We start from the raw sequence: 16,766 nt of genomic DNA, 5'->3' as shown, positions 1-16,766 counted from the left end.
TGTCCTGCATCAGGTTGTTGGCTCCAGCACCTCCACCAGTGTCACGACGCCAAAACAGAGGTCTTGCCGCAGAGATTGAGACAGCAGAAGCAGGTCGGTCTTTTTAATAGAATGCGCAAGCGAGTTCTTTTTCGTCCATTTCATAGTCCTTCATAGCACATGCACAACTGCCATCGTCTTTCTTGAGCAAGCACGTGACAATATTGCTGCGTAGCCTGATGCATCCTCGGCCAGTAAAACCTTTCTTGAAGGCGGTAGAGAGTTCTCGTTGCTCCTAAATTAGCAGATGTTAGATCGTCATGCATGGCTCTCAAATTTGAAAAGTGGAGACTCTTCGGGACTACCGGAAGATTGCGCGAACCTGTAATAGAATAGTTCTACTTGTATAGTAGCCCGTCGCGCATGCAAAAACGAGTGGCTGATGAATTTCGTCCGCTTGTAAGGAGTTGCTGTAGAGCACTGTCCTTTGCTGCTCATCCCTAAATGCACTCTTGTCAGGAAATCCTGACAAGAGTGCTCTTCACACTACAGCCACTGGACCAAGAAACACCGTACACGCAAACGCAATCATGGCCTCCAGCTCATGAGCAACAGGCGTAACGGTGTGGCAGTGGAACTGTCGCGGCTTTGAAAGGAAAAAGTCATTCATCCAGCAGTACATCGCACGCACCGCGTGCAAGCCGGACGTGACACGATTACAAGAGACACTCACCGACACGACACTCCCTGGTTACAGAGTGCAAAAGGGCTTGCCTGACGGTAGAGGCCTGTGCACCCTGGTCAGGAAGAGACTCACGTTCGTTGAACACGTGCGCCACAACACTATCAAAATTGAGCACACTCTCACAGAAATCATCCCGGGCAAGAAGAGAATGGGAAGCCTGTTTCTGCTCAATGTGTACAGCAACCCACCAAAAAGAAAAGAGATTCAAGACATCGTTGCAAAGAGCAAGCACCGCAGCGGGTCACAACACGCTGATCGCGTTTGGCGATTTTAATGCCATGAACCCAACCTGGGGCTACAAGTACACAGGAAAGGGCCGTGACCTGTACCAAGACGCCATGGAACTCAACTTTACCCTCATCACGGATCTGACGCATCCGACGAGAATGGGCAACTCCGTGTCCCGCGACACCACTCCGGACCTCGCGTTCGTCAAGAATAATGTTCGGGGTGCGATCACGTGGAGAAACACGGGGAACCGACCGGCATACCGGAACACAACACCAGCAACAGAACACACAAATGGATAGACTGGGATGCCTTCCGAGACACCAAAAACCAGGGGAGAAAGGATGACAACGAGATCGAAGACATCGACTCGTGGGCGGCCGAATCACCAAGATTGTACGTGACACGACCAAAGAAATTGAAACGGATGCGGAGATCGACAAAGTAGACAGCCGGCTAGCGCATATAATCGAAGCCAAACAGTCTACATTCAATCAATGGAAAAAACAGCGGCTAAACCGCAAGCTGAGGAAAAAGGTAGCAGAGCTCAACCGTGCGATTGAAGATCACTGCTGACCGCTATATGCGCAACAGTGGGACGAGATCTGCAACGCGGCAGATGGGCAGATGCACAACGGGAAGACGTGGAACCTGCTGCCGCATCTGCTCGACGAAACCAAAACCAAGTCGCACCAAAGGGACAGGCTCGCCAAGCTCATACATCATGCAGTCTCGGCGCACGACGCGATGAAGTCATCAGGTGCATCAACGACAAATACCTGCCAAGTACCCCCACCGAAAAACACGCGCCGTATGGCGGCCTACCCAACGTGAAGTTTGATCGTGATATCGACGTCGAGGAGGTCCGCGCGGCCCTGTTTGACCTCAACAGCCGGTCGGTGGCTGGCCTAGACCTTGTCACGAACAAGGCACTCAAAAACCTCGACGATGGCTCGATTGAGAACCTAGCAAAATACTTCAACAAGTGCTGGAGAGAGGGCGCACTGCCAAAGCAGTGGAAGACAGCCAAGACCATTCCGATTCCCGAGTTGAAGAAGCCACCTGATACAGACAATCTATGGCCCATCTCGCTCACATCCTGCGTGGGCAAGGTGCGGGAGCACGTCCTTCTCAACAAGTGGCAAGACTACCTGGAAAAGGAAGGGATGTATCCAGCAGCATTAATCGGCTTCAGTTAGCACCTCAGCACTCAGGACGCGATGCTGCAGTTCAAATACCAAATCATTGACGGTGGCGGCAGCGCCCGCAATAACAAAACAATTCTGGGGCTCGACCTGCAGAGCGCCTTCGACAAGGTGAAACACTCGGCGATCCTGTCTCAAGTCTCCAAACTCAACATGGGGGAAAGATCTTACAACTATATTAAGTACTTCATCACAGACAGGACCACCGAACTGCAAGCAGGCAATCTATAGACGCAAGAGAAAAAGCTAGAGAGCACTGGCACATCGCAGGGGTCGGTCACCTCGCCAATGCTGTTCAACCTGGTAATGATTGGAGTGACAGAGAAGCTCGCGGATATCGAACACGTCAGGCACACCATCTACGCAGATGATATCACGCTATGGGTGACTCGTGGCAACGACGCCTACATCGAGGGCGGGCTACAAGCCACCGTAGACGCGATAGAAGACCACTGGAAGGCTCCGAACTAAGATGCTAGCCGAGTAAACTGGAGCTGCTAGTGCTTCCATCGGCCAACAACGGCAGAGGCAAGACCAGACAACGCGAAGACGAAAAAATCTGAATCTTTACCAAATCCGGTAAAAGGATCCCCGAAGTTGGTAACATCGGAATTCTTGGCGTGGTCATCGAGAAACACAGAAGAAATGGTGACACCATCACCCGTCTCACGGTTAAGGCGGCCAACGCGACGCGACTCCTCAAACGAGTCGTGTCCCGGAGGGCAGGCATGAGAGAGGAGAGCCTGATCAGGCTCATACAATCCTTCATCATCAGTCATGTCGCGTATGTTGCAGCCTACCACAGATGGCTGCAACACGAACGCATCAATATCAACCCCATCATCAGAAGAGTGTAAAAGATGGCGCTGGGCCTGTTTGAGTACACGAGTACGACCCGCCTCTTACAGCTCGGGATACACAACACGCTCGAGGAAATAGCCGAAGCGCAACGAACCGCTCAACTGGAGTGGCTGTCCACGACCAAAGCCGGTAGGAAGATACAGGAGGATCTGGGAATAAGATGCCCGAGCTAAACAGAGATGAAGCTCCCCGTCGCCGAAGAGGTCCGGCACCAGATTAGAACTGACCCCATTCCAAAGAACATGAATACGGAGTACAACGAGGGAAGAAGGGCGGTGAGGGCCACGGCTATCATCGACCTGCACGCCAACGACGCGCACGCAAGGTACGTAGTCGCGGCACAATACCAACAGAACGCATTTGCACTGGTCGTCATTGAGGCGTCGACCAGCGCAACAAGGACGGCAGCGAGCGTGAAAAATTCCAGAGCGGAACAAGCGGAGGAGGTGGCCATCGCCGACACAACCTGCCACACGGTGATTAGTGACTCTAGACATCCGGTGTGAAACTTCGCCAAAGGCCAAATCTGTAGAGAGGCTGAGCGTATATCGCGTGCAGCCACACTTCAAGACAGAAAAATAAGAATTGAGTGGTTCCCGGTGCACGTGGGCGACGCGTCGGAACGCAATGACAGCCACTACGAGATGGCAGACGCAGCGGCGCGAGCGCTAACCAACCGCGTCCCAGCGACAGACCATCCAACAGGGTTCGAAGCCAAAGACCGCATGACGGACTACAACGACATCACGAAAGCCTACCGCATTGCTCGCAGGACTTTCCCATTCCCGCACCTGCGGCTGGGTCGAGCGGAGGCCGTACTACTGAGACAGCTTCAGACCAGATCACTACCGAGCCCAGCACTGATGCACCGCACGTACCCTGAGATGATGATGATGAAAAACATTTATTATAAAAGAGAAAGGTACGGCGCCAAAGCATGACCCCGCTACATGGTCGGCGTCCTTAATCCGGGACACCGCATGACGAGGCCCCTACTCGCGCCCTTCTCACCAGAGCCCGTTGAGACTCTAGTGATGAGCAGTTGAGGAGGGCAGTCTCCCATGCCTCTAGGGAAGGGGTAGGGGAAGGGGGTAGGTGGGGATTTTTCGGACATGCCCATACCATGCCCATACCATGCCCATACCATGTGGAAGATATCACACGTCTCCCCACAGTGTGAGATATATCCGACCAACAAGTGCAAAATCTGCCGTAGGGAGACGGCAGATCACACGCACATCTTGTGGGACTGCATAAAACACCCAGAGGAAGCAATATCAAGAACAATCTCATCGCGGCTCAAGGCAGTCGCGAAAAGCTACGACCAGCTACACCTCTGGGCTGTGCAGCAGGTCATTGGGCGTGGCGTGTGTGCTCAGACTTGCTGTAGGCCCGCGTGCTCAAATTCGGGTACACGTTAAAGAACCCCAGGTGGTCGAAATTTCTGGAGCCCTCCACTACGGCGTCTCTCATAATCATATGGTGGTTTTGGGACGTTAAACCCCACATATCAAAATCTTTTTCAATCTATGTGCACTGCCCAAGCGCATGTCTTCAGAACTGCATGATTACTATCTGTGAACGCATTGGTTGGTTTTGTGTGCAGCATTGCAGCAAGCAGCATTGGTTTCAGTCGGTGTGTGTTGGATTCGCACATATTTTCATGGTCGCCCATGATCATGTCGATACTACCGCATTTGTGTTCGCAGCGGTTGGGGCAAAATTTTTAATTACGCTTAGATTAGGTGTGCGCTGGCCACGTGGGCGCCTTTGTTGTCATTCACGATCGCAGGGCTAGTGAAGAGAAGCAGGAGTTTCATTTTGAGCGCTGCATCAAGAACATATTTGTGCGCTGGCCACGTGTGTCCCTTTGTTGTCATTCACAATCGCATGGCTTGCGAAGACAAGTGGTAGTTTTGTTTTGAATGCTGCGTCAAGAACATAGCAGGAGTTTCGGAACAATTCTGCCGTGGGCCACAGGTGTCTTAAACCCACTGGCATCAAAGTGGATGGGTGATCTGTTGCTAAGCATCTCAATGGCAAAAAACTTATTGTGATGTGCTGCAAAAAAACGTGTCTCCGATGAAGCAACAAGTGTTGTGATGCAGCCGCACTGCTCAGGAAATCGTGAGCCAATGAGAAATGGCCAAGTTGGTAGTGAAATTTTGTGGCATTTCTAGGCAAGTTTCTTTTCCTTATGTGGTAGTACTGGCGAAAAGTTAGTTGAAGTGGAATGTTGTGGTGGAAATTTTATTGTAGCAGACTTCGTTGTAATGGGATTCAACTGTATTCACTATTTTATGGGTTTATGGGTGAACAAGGTGCCTCCGTGTTGGGTTGTTTACATTACCACTTGGTCTCTATAGCAACTAAATAAACAGTATTACAGTAGAATAGCTTGTATACGATGGAGAGCAAGCTGATCGGCTTGTAATTCTTCAAGTCCTTGTCATCTCCTTTATGTAGTAAGATAATCCTAGCATTCTTCTATATACAAGCTATTTACAAAGGTAATCGCTAACAGAATTAAGACATTAGATTTCAATCAACTAAAGGAACAAGCAGGATTTCGAACAAGCTACTCAAGAATCTGCCACATTTATACTATCAATCAGGTAATAGAAAAATGCTCGGAATACAATCAACCACTATACATAGCCGCCATAGGTTACGAGCAGGTGTTTGATTCAGTAGAAATATCAGCAGTCATGCAGACACTGCGGAATCAGGGCATCGACGAAGCATAAATAAACATCCTGGAAGAAATCTACAGGGGATTAACTGCCACCATAGTGCTCGATAAAGAAAGCAACAAAATACTAATCAAGAAGGGTGTAAGGCAAGGGGATACAATCTCGCCAATGCTATTTACCGTGTGCTTACGGGAGGTTTTCAGAGGCCTGAGTGGGAAGAGTTAGGGATAAGAATTCATGGAGAGTGCCTTGGTAACGTGGGCTTCGTTGATGACATTTCATTGCTCAGTAACTCGGGGAACGAATTGCAACTGATGATTACGGAGTTAGACAAGGAGAGCAGAAAGGTGGGTCTTAAAATGAATCTGCAGAAAACGAAAGTAATGTACAACAACCTCGGAAAAGAGCAGCGCTTCGAGATAGGTAATAGTGCACTTTAAGTTGTAAAAGACTATGTCTACTTAGGGCAGGTAATAACCGCGGAGCCAAACCACGAGATTGAAGTAACTAGAAGAATAAGAATGGGGTGGAGCACATTTGGCAAGCACTCTCAAATCATGACTGGTAGATTGCCACTATCCCTCAGTAGGAAGGTATGTAACAGCTGCATCTTGCCTGTACTTAGCTACGGAGCAGAAACATGGAGACTTACAAAAAGGCTTCAACTTAAATTTATGACGGCGCAGCAAACAATTATAACGAAAATAATAAGTGTAACCTTAACAGACAAGAGAGCCGAGTGGGTCAGGGACATCGTAGTTGAAATCAAGAAGAAGAAATGGACATGGGCTGAGCACGTAGCGTGTAGGCAGGATAGACAGTGGTCATTAAGGGTAACTCACTGGATTCCCAGAGAAGGGAAGCGGGTTAGGGGGAGACAGAAGGTTAGGTGGGCAGATGAGATTAAGAAGTTTGCGGGTATAAATTGGCAGCAGCAAGCACAAGACCGACTGGCAGAACATGGGAGAGGCCTTTGTTCTACAGCGGACGTAGTCAGGCTGGTGATGGGGATTATGATGACAGTAGAATCATGCATGAAAAGGGCTGTATGAATGTATTTGCATTCCATGACCTTGTTAATTTCATGTCATGTCTCTCAAAACATAAATTATTTGTCTAAAAGCCCTAGATGGTACCTGTCATGAATAAAAGATAAAATTGTGTATAGGTGCTTGCAAAATAATAATTCCACTCCCTGATTCAGCTCTTAGTGTTTATATTATTACATCTAATATACCTGGAGATGGAACTCCTCACTGGAAAAAGGTCTGTTGAAAATGGCTCTTGAGTAACTGTCAGCAGTAAATAATGCCTGCATAAAAGAAGACAACTTGTAATTAATCCTTTGTATCCCAGGTGCCATATTTCTGGCAGTTTTGTTAGAATTTTTATTCCTCCCCGAAGTTTCATTAAAGGACTGTTGACCCCTTAGCTGCCACAAACAACGTAAAAGTCCAAGCTTTCACTTATGCTTGATTAGTAGCACCATTGGTACTGCACTTGACTGCTTTCATTGTAAAAATAAACATCACTTGCGGCCAGCAAAGACGATGAGTACCTGGCTTTTTCATGCTCCTCCTTGTTTATTACTTGTAATGTCTAGTTATAAATACCTCTATTCTTCTTTGCAAAGCCTTCTTAAAGGAGCACTGACATCAAATTTACTCGTGCCAAGATTTTTGCGTCAGCGAGTTGCTATAGACCCCGTAGCAGCGATTCGCGACCTGAAACGCAACTGAGGGATGAACAACTATCAGTTTTATTAATTTATATAACTGGTATCTAGCACGATTCAAAACGGCCGGCAATCCCACCATTTTTAGCACCGGAAGCAGCAGCAGTGGCGCTACCTCGCGGTCACTTCCAGATCACGTCACAGCTGACCACTTCTCCACAGAAAAGAGTGATGTCAGGCTCAGCAGCTCCGCAAACATTTCGTCTGCTAGGCGGACACATTCAGTCATGCCTTGTCACCTGCATTGCTGTCGTCGCCGTACAAAGTGTCGACACGGGTTCAATACGATAGTCTGGAGCTTGGAATCACCGCGATTCGCGACGTTGCAAATAATTTTTGCTTCGATCGACCTTTTGCAGAACAGTGATTCTGAAATGGACACCATTCCAAACAGGACTGCAGGGGTGCCCGAAGATGCACGCTTCAGCCATGTTCGCTTGTGTGTCTCAGTTAGCTATATTGGTGTGTTTCGGCGTGCAAAGCATTCAGGTATACGCAGAGGGGTCAATGCAGTATAGCTATCGCGAATGAGCATCAGCGGATAAATAGAATTTCCTGCTTGCCAGGTTCTTTTTTGCACCTCTAAATGGCCCCACCTATCCAGCCTCTCGTGGTTAACACTGTATTACTACTTTAACGTGGACGCAAAGTATACAGATAAACTAAAATTCAACGATACCTGTGTGTTACTTCTTAGCAATGATAACTGACTATACGCTGTTCCACTTTTGATGGCTTGTGGTCGTGGTGATGTGTAACACATATGTGATATGAAAAGACAAACTGCGCTTTTTCTGTGCTTCAAACTAGACGACTGCAACTCAACTGCTACTCACAACGATTTACCGGCATGCTGACTGACAAGCACACGTTTATACATGCTCTTTTCCTTCCCCGTTCTTCTAAAGGTGGTTTTTATCTTGATAATTTCACGAAATCATTCAAACCGGTACAACGAAGATCAGACGGGATGAGCGAGTGCGTTGCTGCAGCGCCAGTCAGCGCCATGATAACACTCTGTCCGTACACGTCATCGCTACTAGGGCATCATCATTCAGGGTGGTATTTGTGGAATGTATCACACTGAACACGTAGCCCTAGTGCCGATGTCGCAGGGCTGTCTATTTTTCGTTTTTTCTCCTGAGGTTTTCTATGCTGTTTGACATCGAATTAAAACAAATTCCACGAGACGGATGCCGTTCAAATTTGGCCAAGAAGACCTATGCATACCAAGCGATCGAATGATGGGCACATCTCAATCTTGAAATTTTATGTCAGTGCTCTTTTAACAATCCTAGTTTGTAGTATTTTGATATCATTGGTTATTGACAACTGTGTGTGCAGTTTAGGCTTGTATACTCGGGACCAGGAAGTACAGCTTTCCGGGTATTCTAAAAAGTGTGTAGCATTTATGCAATGTGGTACAGTTCTTTTTTAAAATTAATTTATTGCAAAATAATTTTTAGAGCACCTCAAAGCCTTGAAAGGTGCAAGAGATCTAGGGGCAAGAGGTCAAAGAAGAGCAAATCCAAGGAGGTCCCTTTCAAAATGAATATGCAAGTCGAAGTGAAGATGAAAACTTGGAAGACTGATATTGCATAGAAGAGTATATTCTTTCAGAAAGGCAGCCATACATCGATGATGAAAGCTCTAGAGAGAGGGAGGAGGAAGAAGTTGAACTTACATCTAGTATGATGAACAAACAGCCATGACACTGTGTAAAGAAGCATCTCAATAAATAAAAAAAGTGAGAAAATAAATCTGAAAGAAAAAACAATTTAAAGGAAATAAATTGCTTTAAATCTTTTCATGCCTTATGAAAGCTTTCAAGAGTTCAGTGCATGGTTGTTCAATTGTCAGCTCTAAATTCTTGGCTGCAACAAACATGGCAATAATGAAATTATTATAAAATGTACAAGTATTTATGTAAGCTTTTTCCCAAGTATTACCTGAAAGTGAACTTAGTGTGCAGTCTTGTTTTTCTTGCAGAACTCTTACGTGCAGCTGCTGGCAGCCACTACACTGAACAAGCTTGTTTCGAAACACCCTGGATCTCTCAGCTTGCAGCAGCGATTAGAAATGCGTAAGTGACACTCATAAGGAATGTTGGTTGTGTGATTTTTTATCATGTTCATTCAATGCCTTCACTCCTGCACAGGGAACTACATCTTGTCTTACCTGTGGCAAAGACCGAAAAGCGCTGCATTTGTGACCCAGGCTTTGGTGCAGCTTTTTGCACGACTTACCAAATTGGGTTGGTTTGACTCCGACAAGGAAGATTTTGTTTTCCGTAGTGTCATCCGCCAAGTGCAGTCCTTCTTGCAAGGATCAGTTGAGTACTGCGTGGTTGGTGTCCAGCTGCTATCACAGCTAACATCCGAGATGAATCATGTTACTGAGGTGAGCATTTATTAAAAAACTGGTCAGGCAATCAATTTTCCTGCTGCCAATATGAACAAAAGTTAAGCAGCTTACATTTTGATGGTTTTGACACAAAGAATGCTTTCGTTTCAGGCTGAAGCAAATCGGAGTCTCACCAAACAGCGCAAAATTGCGTCATCCTTTCGCGACAGCCAGCTTTACGACATTTTTCAATTGGGGTGTGATTTACTAAGGAGAGCACTGGAATCGTGGAAAGCTCAAATGACATTCAGTGATGATACACAGGTGTGTATAGTGTCTACAGCGGTAGCTTAGAACTGCTAATTATTGTTTGCTGGTACTTTGCAGCAGCAACTGATGAGCCATCTGCTGCGATTGGCACACAACTGCCTCAGCTTTGACTTCATTGGCACAAGCCCAGATGAGTCTTCGGATGACCTCTGCACTGTTCAAATTCCAACAGGCTGGAGGCCTGCCTTTCTTGACTATAATACATTGCAGCTTTTTTTTGACTTGTTCCACTCTCTCCCAGTCAACCTTAGCCCACTGGTACTTACTTGCCTGGTGCAGATTGCATCAGTGCGCCGGTCACTGTTCAACAATGCTGAGCGAGCTAAATTTTTATCCCAGTTGGTCACTGGTGTTAAGCACATCCTGGAAAATCCCCAGGTGGGTACATACTAAAGAGCTATGTAGACCATTTGCCGACACCTGTCACTGACAAATGTGCATATTTACAGAGCCTTTCGGATCCAAACAGCTACCATGAGTTTTGTCGGCTTCTTGCTAGGTTGAAATCAAACTACCAGCTTGGAGAACTGGTCAAAGTGGAAACATATCCTGAAACAATTGCTCTTATTGCCAAGTTTACTGTGACAAGTCTCCAGGTGAGGTTATTGAAACTTGTTTCTGGCTTTTTTTAATTTATACAATGTTGGCTAGTTGTCACTGCCATTGTCTTCCATATCGCTACTGTGGTTAAATAATCATGTTATGACATATTTCCTGCCCGCTTTGTTATCCAAATAACTTTTTGACTCTCACTGTGTGCTGTGCCTTGTGCCAGCAGCTGCAACTCCATGTCTTCTGTGAAGCACCATTATACTAAACTTGACGGTCAGTGGTGGTAGGGATCTTTTTTAGTGTAATGAGGGTTGGTCCTGAGCATGTGGTGTTCATTGTAACTTGAGACTGCCAATCTTGGTACATTTAATGGAGCAGCCACCGGTTTTATCAAAGAGGTGGCCCTTAAAGATAAACTCCGGCGATTTTTCAAGGTCAATAGATCTAGATGAAAAATTCACTGGGTACATTCATTTGCACGTTTCTGCCATGTATACGAAATTGCTGAATTTTATAGATTGCCTCCAAATGCTCACCTGGCTTGCCAGAATTATTGGCAACATTGTGCATGTGACGTTGATTTCTGCACGGCATCAAGTGACAGAACTGAGTTGCCACTGCAGCATCTGTTTGTCTGCTGTGAATATTGTGCGTTTGGCCGGTGCTTTCCTGGTTGAGCGTGTGATTTTCTTTTGCATGTGGTTGGGTGTCTGATGGGTGGCAAGCGGTATTGCATTGTGGACTGCACGTGATTTGCTGTATATTCACCATAACAACGACTAAACACTCGCAGCTGATGATTACACTTGGTCTCCATGGTAGTGTTTTAGCTAGTGCTGCCAGCTTACCTCACGGAAAGTACGGTAATACCTTGCCGGTTGAAAGGTGGACATGTGCGAACGTTTAACACCCTGAAGCACTCTCTGTGATGAATACAATATTCGTCACCACGTCTATCTGTATACGGTAAGCTGCACGGTGTAAAAAAAGAAAGGTCCGTAGTTGGCTGATATTAATAATCGATCTTATCGATGTCATGTCCAACAGTACTTACTTCATATACTTATGCTCCCATTTCTATGACAATATTAAAAAACCTTAGTTTGATGTCAAGCTTCTTAGCATGAGCATTTTACATACCCATCGCCGCAGTCTCAAGCTTGGATGGCTTAGGCACATGGTGCCACCTGGCGACGTTATGCACAAAAAGGCCATTATATATGAAAAGCTGTTGCGCTTCATAGAAGAGGAACGACCATGCTCATTGACCTCCAAATGCGTCTGAGTAGCAGCTGTCATTGTCGGACGGCTCCGAGGAGCTTGTGCACGTGACACAGTCAGTCACGGACATGGTGTGGCATGGTCACCTATCCACTGAGCATCTTTTCTTCGCAGCTTTTACAGTTTTCATACTCGGTGCTGACGGGACCAGCATGCCTTGCACGAGTTTTTGGTTTTCTAACTTATGACATGTCACACCAAGACTATTGTTCATCTTGGTTTTGGTTTTGGTGTTGTGCTTTCATGCTTACTTAATATTGGAGTTTGATGTGTCTTTTACTATGAGGTCCATGGCAGGAGCGCCTGAGGAACATAGAACCCCCATTACTTTCACATTTCAATTTTTCAATTTCAATTTGTTTGTTTCAGACAGATATACAGAAGAGATATGTCCACGAGGTAAGGCTAAAGGAGACTCGTATGTCTCCTGACGAGGCCCTTACTCTGGACTTACATGCCTGATAGCAGGAACAGAAAATGGTCAAAAATCGTCGAAGCTGGCCTTTAGGCCACAAAAGTTTCGTCTCTTGCAGTATAAGTGGTGCAGAATCAGCTTGTCTTATCATCTAAGTGCATGTGCAGGTTCAAGTATATGAAAAATATCTTGTGTTAACATCTAAGTGCATGTACAGGGAACATCAAAACTTTCTAGGACACAATCCCATGTATTCCTATAGTAGCGTGGCCTGGAATTTTTCGAGGTCCCTCTCCATGTTCAAATATGTGTAACTGGTCTGGTTAAAATACTAAAATTTTCTAACAGGATTACATGCTTCGGAAAGAGTTGCCTGAATATTAGTGTATTTTCATGAGATTTTTCATGAGAGGTACAGAATATCATAAGGGAGGAAAGACAGGGGGAAAAACTTGGTTCTGAAAATATACAATTAAGTTGACATGTATAGGTAAATCAGCATGAGAACGACTGACTAATAACGCTGTCACGTGGCAAATCTAAGGTCATTTGCAACAAATGACATTAAGCAGACCAAATGTCATTTTATCTGCGTGGTGTCACATGATAAAAACAAATGTCATTTTGAAATGATGACCATCGCCTTAGCCCTCCTGAGCCGTGAAATTTGGGAGAAATAAAAATATACTAAAACTTGCATGCAACATGCATGTATCCACAAAAATAATTTTTATGGGTAAAAAGATGCTCCTAGAATATAAATGCAGCCGTTTTATGCAACTTGCCACAACTGCATTGCACACTCCAAAACCAACATGGCCGACGATATGCACGACCGGGCATTTCGGTACAGTCAGCTCAAGTGGGGCGCACGACTGACGTCCCGACTGCATAAATGTGACGATGGCAGCAATTTCGTGTAGTCACCACTTTGGTAACCCCAGCACGTTCGCTTGCACGATCAACATCCGCAATACAGGCAACAACGACCACACAGCAAAAATCAAACATGGCCGGTGTCCAGGCGCTGTAGTTGTGAGTAGTTTTTTTTTTAGAAACTATCGCGCGTGCCTTTATGTCATCAAACCAGTAATAAGTTGATCTAGTAAAGAATAAGCTATTTACAAATGACAAAAGTTTCGTATACATAGGTCAACAGTCATCTCTCTAAAAGTCACTAGCGTCGAGACTACTCATTCGGTCCGAAATCGAATGCAAATGTGTTTCGGAAACTTATTCGACAGAAAATATCATTTTCATCAAATGGCATTAGTTTTCCCGTGTGACAGCAAACAAATGACATTTCTAACGAATGTCAATCGTTGTAAATGACAATAGATTTGCTGATACAGAGGTAAATGCAAATTTTTCCAGTTTATATAGTGATCATTACATTTGCTTGCATTTCGTAAGATGTGCTGCAGTTGTAACTTCATATCACTGATACTTGAACATATTTCTGGAGAAGTTAACCTACTACTATTGGGGTTATTTCTATCATAAATGTAATTGATGATTGGTGAATTGCCTTTCCAAGAAAATTCAGAAGAGACTGAAAAGCAATTGATTACTTCCATGTTGCTTTCCTTCGAACTGTTGTTAGCTTTTTACAGATGCGGTAAATAGGACCTCACCTAACCTGTATCCTCTGCAGCCTTTCGCATCGTTATCTTCACTAGCAATTACCTTTGGTAATTTTAGCATTCACAGTTAGGCAGAGACACTAAAAACTCACTTTATGTGTGTGCTAAAAGGAACAGTTATGTTCTGAAGTACGAAACCCATATGTGTACAATTGTGGTTCCATTGTTACAATGTTTTCTTGTGCATCATTTATCAATAGCGGCAATCATGTATAAAGCAATAATTTCATACACGCGCATGTTATCTCCAGAGAGCCCGAAAAAGCTTGTTGCCTGTGATTGTGAAGACTTAAAAAAAAGCTAAATGTTTTTTTAGTTTTACAGTAATTAGTCATCAGTCTTGAGATTCATACTACACAGCTGACGCTTTACTCAAATGTAATGAATTTGTGCTTTGTATAGACTTTGTATCAAATTTCAAAATTACCTGGTATCCACAGGGTCCGACAAGCGCTCAAAATACGAGTTGAGATTACCCTACTTAAAGAGGGATTGTCTAAAACGAACCCTGGTTTTTGCATGAAACCTGTATTCGTATTTTTTTCTGCTCTCAGAATTACTTTCGATGTCTCTGGCAGCAAAAAAGTGAACTTGCCCTTGTACCTACCACCTGACCTTTTACGGGTGTATGCTATTAATTGTTTCTGTATTAGTGTTGAAATTGAGCATACTTTTATTGCAATCTCCTTCAAAATAAAATGTCCAGATATGCGTTCATTTGCATTGAACAGAATAGTAGCACTTCACCTCCACTCGATGTATAGCCCGATGCTTAGAGCGGTAGCATGAACTTAGTTAGCTGAAGGCTTAGCATCATCTTCTGACGTGTTGGAAAAGTACCAAAACTACCTGATGGCCTTGCTTCTTGAAACACATCACCATAATTATTCGCAGAGGCCGTGAATGCCTATCTGGCGATGGGTAACGAGATTTCACGTGATGACGAGTGTTTAGAAAACTTATTATGCCTGCTTTTTACATTCCATAGTGGTCGAAAATGTGATTGTGAAGTTGTTTAATCCCAGTTTCAAACACTTTCTTTAATGGGAAATCTGAGCATAATGCAAGGAGGGCTATCAGCGTCACTACGCTTCGAAGTGTTGCTGGAGGACATCTAAGTTTAGGGGATTTCCAGGTAAAAAAATACTGGTCATGAAATGACCACTTGCTTTTGGGATTAACTACTATAGCTACAAACATTGTAAAAGGTGAGCTTGTTATTGCACCACAACGATTGGGTTGAGAGAAATTAGTTGTCGGTCTCTTTAAAGGAAGGTAGACACCAAAGTCTTCTATGATAATTTTGTTATTTTATGTGAAAGATTGTTTTTCGGGGACGTTAGTAATGGCTGATGTGTACACCATAGCATTGACAATGATCGAGTATTACTCAGTTCAGTTAGTGCACCTGACTACTTCAAAAAATCCCGCCAAGTCGTGAAAAACTTCTGATAGATGACAGGAAGAAGTATTGTGTGATGATGACATCGGAGTACCAAAGTGGTGATAGTCGGAATAGTTTGCTGAAAGGATCGCTTCAATCGGAGACTACAAACACCTTTCCGCAATGCATAGCAGTGCAAAGGTCGACGCTGCCTCGACAGTGCACTTTTAATAGTTCACACATCTTTATAACAGGCGAGATGAAAGTATTGGTGGTACTCTGAAAAGTTCTTTGTCAAAAAGCTGTTATTCAAAAACATTATTAGTACTGTATCTGCTGCACATATCTCCATCACACTTTTTCCAGCTCTTTGATGATGTTTTTGCTGATTGTTATGGTAACCACATTCATACTATCAATCAGGTAATAGAGAAATGCTCAGAATATAACCAACCACTATACATAGCCTTCATAGATTATGAGAAGGCGTTTGATTCAGTAGAAATGTCAGCCGTCATGCAGACACTGCGGAATCAGGGCGTCGATGAAGTATATATAAACATCCTGGAAGAAATCTACAGGGGATCAACTGCTACCATAGTGCTTCATAAAGAAAGCAACAGAATACCAATCAAGAAGGGTGTAAGGCAGGGGGACACAGTCTCCCCAATGCTATTTACCGTGTGCTTACAGGAGGTTTTCAGAAGCCTAGAATGGGAACAGTTAGGGATAAGAGTTCATGGAGAGTACCTTAGTAACCTGCGCTTCGCCGATGACATTGCATTGCTGAGTAACTCGGGGGACGAATTGCAACTCATGATTACGGAGTTAGACAAGGAGAGCAGAAAGGTGGGTCTTAAAATAAATCTGCAGAAAACTAAAGTAATGTACAACAACCTTAAAAAAGAGCAGCGCTTCGAGATAGGTAATAGTGCACTTCAAGTTGTAAAAGACTATGTCTACTTAGGGCAGGTAATAACCGCGGAGCCAAACCACGAGATTGAAGTAACTAGAAGAATAAGAATGGGGTGGAGCACATTTGGCAAGCACTCTCAAATTATGACAGGTAGATTGCCACTATCCCTCAAGAGAAAGGTATATAACAGCTGTATCTTGCCGGTACTTAGCTACGGAGCAGAAACCTGGAGACTTGCAAAGAGGGTTCAGCTTAAATTGAGGACGATGCAGCGAGTAATGGAAAGAAAAATGGTAAGTGTAACCTTAAGAGACAAGAAGAGAGCAGAGTGGATTAGGGAACAAACGGGGGCTAAGGATATCATAGTTGAAATAAAGAAGAGCAAATGGACATGGGCCGGGCATGTAGCGCGTAGATAGGATAACCACTGGTCATTAAGGGTAACTAACTGGATTC

The 16,766-nt window shown here is 44.7% G+C and overlaps 1 protein-coding gene and 1 pseudogene across 7 annotated transcripts in view; both read left to right on the top strand.

Annotated features, from left to right (window-relative positions):
• The window catches only part of Ranbp16 (Ran-binding protein 16), a 180,261-nt gene that overhangs the window by 24,675 nt on the left and 138,820 nt on the right, over positions 1-16,766 (top strand). For 4 of the 7 annotated variants that reach the window (XM_075877168.1, XM_075877165.1, XM_075877163.1 and 1 more), the window contains 6 exons: positions 9,436-9,529; positions 9,605-9,846; positions 9,961-10,113; positions 10,177-10,497; positions 10,569-10,715; positions 12,322-12,351. In XM_075877168.1, coding sequence (XP_075733283.1) covers positions 9,526-9,529; positions 9,605-9,846; positions 9,961-10,113; positions 10,177-10,497; positions 10,569-10,715; positions 12,322-12,351 — 897 coding nt within the window. In that variant the 5' untranslated portion in view covers positions 9,436-9,525. The remainder of the gene's footprint in view (positions 1-9,435; positions 9,530-9,604; positions 9,847-9,960; positions 10,114-10,176; positions 10,498-10,568; positions 10,716-12,321; positions 12,352-16,766) is intronic. The other 3 variants (XM_037427078.2, XM_075877166.1, XM_075877164.1) reach the window with 2 other exon arrangements.
• On the top strand, positions 570-4,536 carry LOC119162081 (uncharacterized; annotated as a pseudogene).

The sequence above is a fragment of the Rhipicephalus microplus genome, chromosome X (assembly GCF_043290135.1).
Source record: "Rhipicephalus microplus isolate Deutch F79 chromosome X, USDA_Rmic, whole genome shotgun sequence".
Taxonomy (NCBI): Eukaryota; Metazoa; Arthropoda; class Arachnida; order Ixodida; family Ixodidae; genus Rhipicephalus; species Rhipicephalus microplus.
Note: the sequence above shows the minus strand (reverse complement) of the source record. Positions and strands in the feature narration are given on the sequence as shown.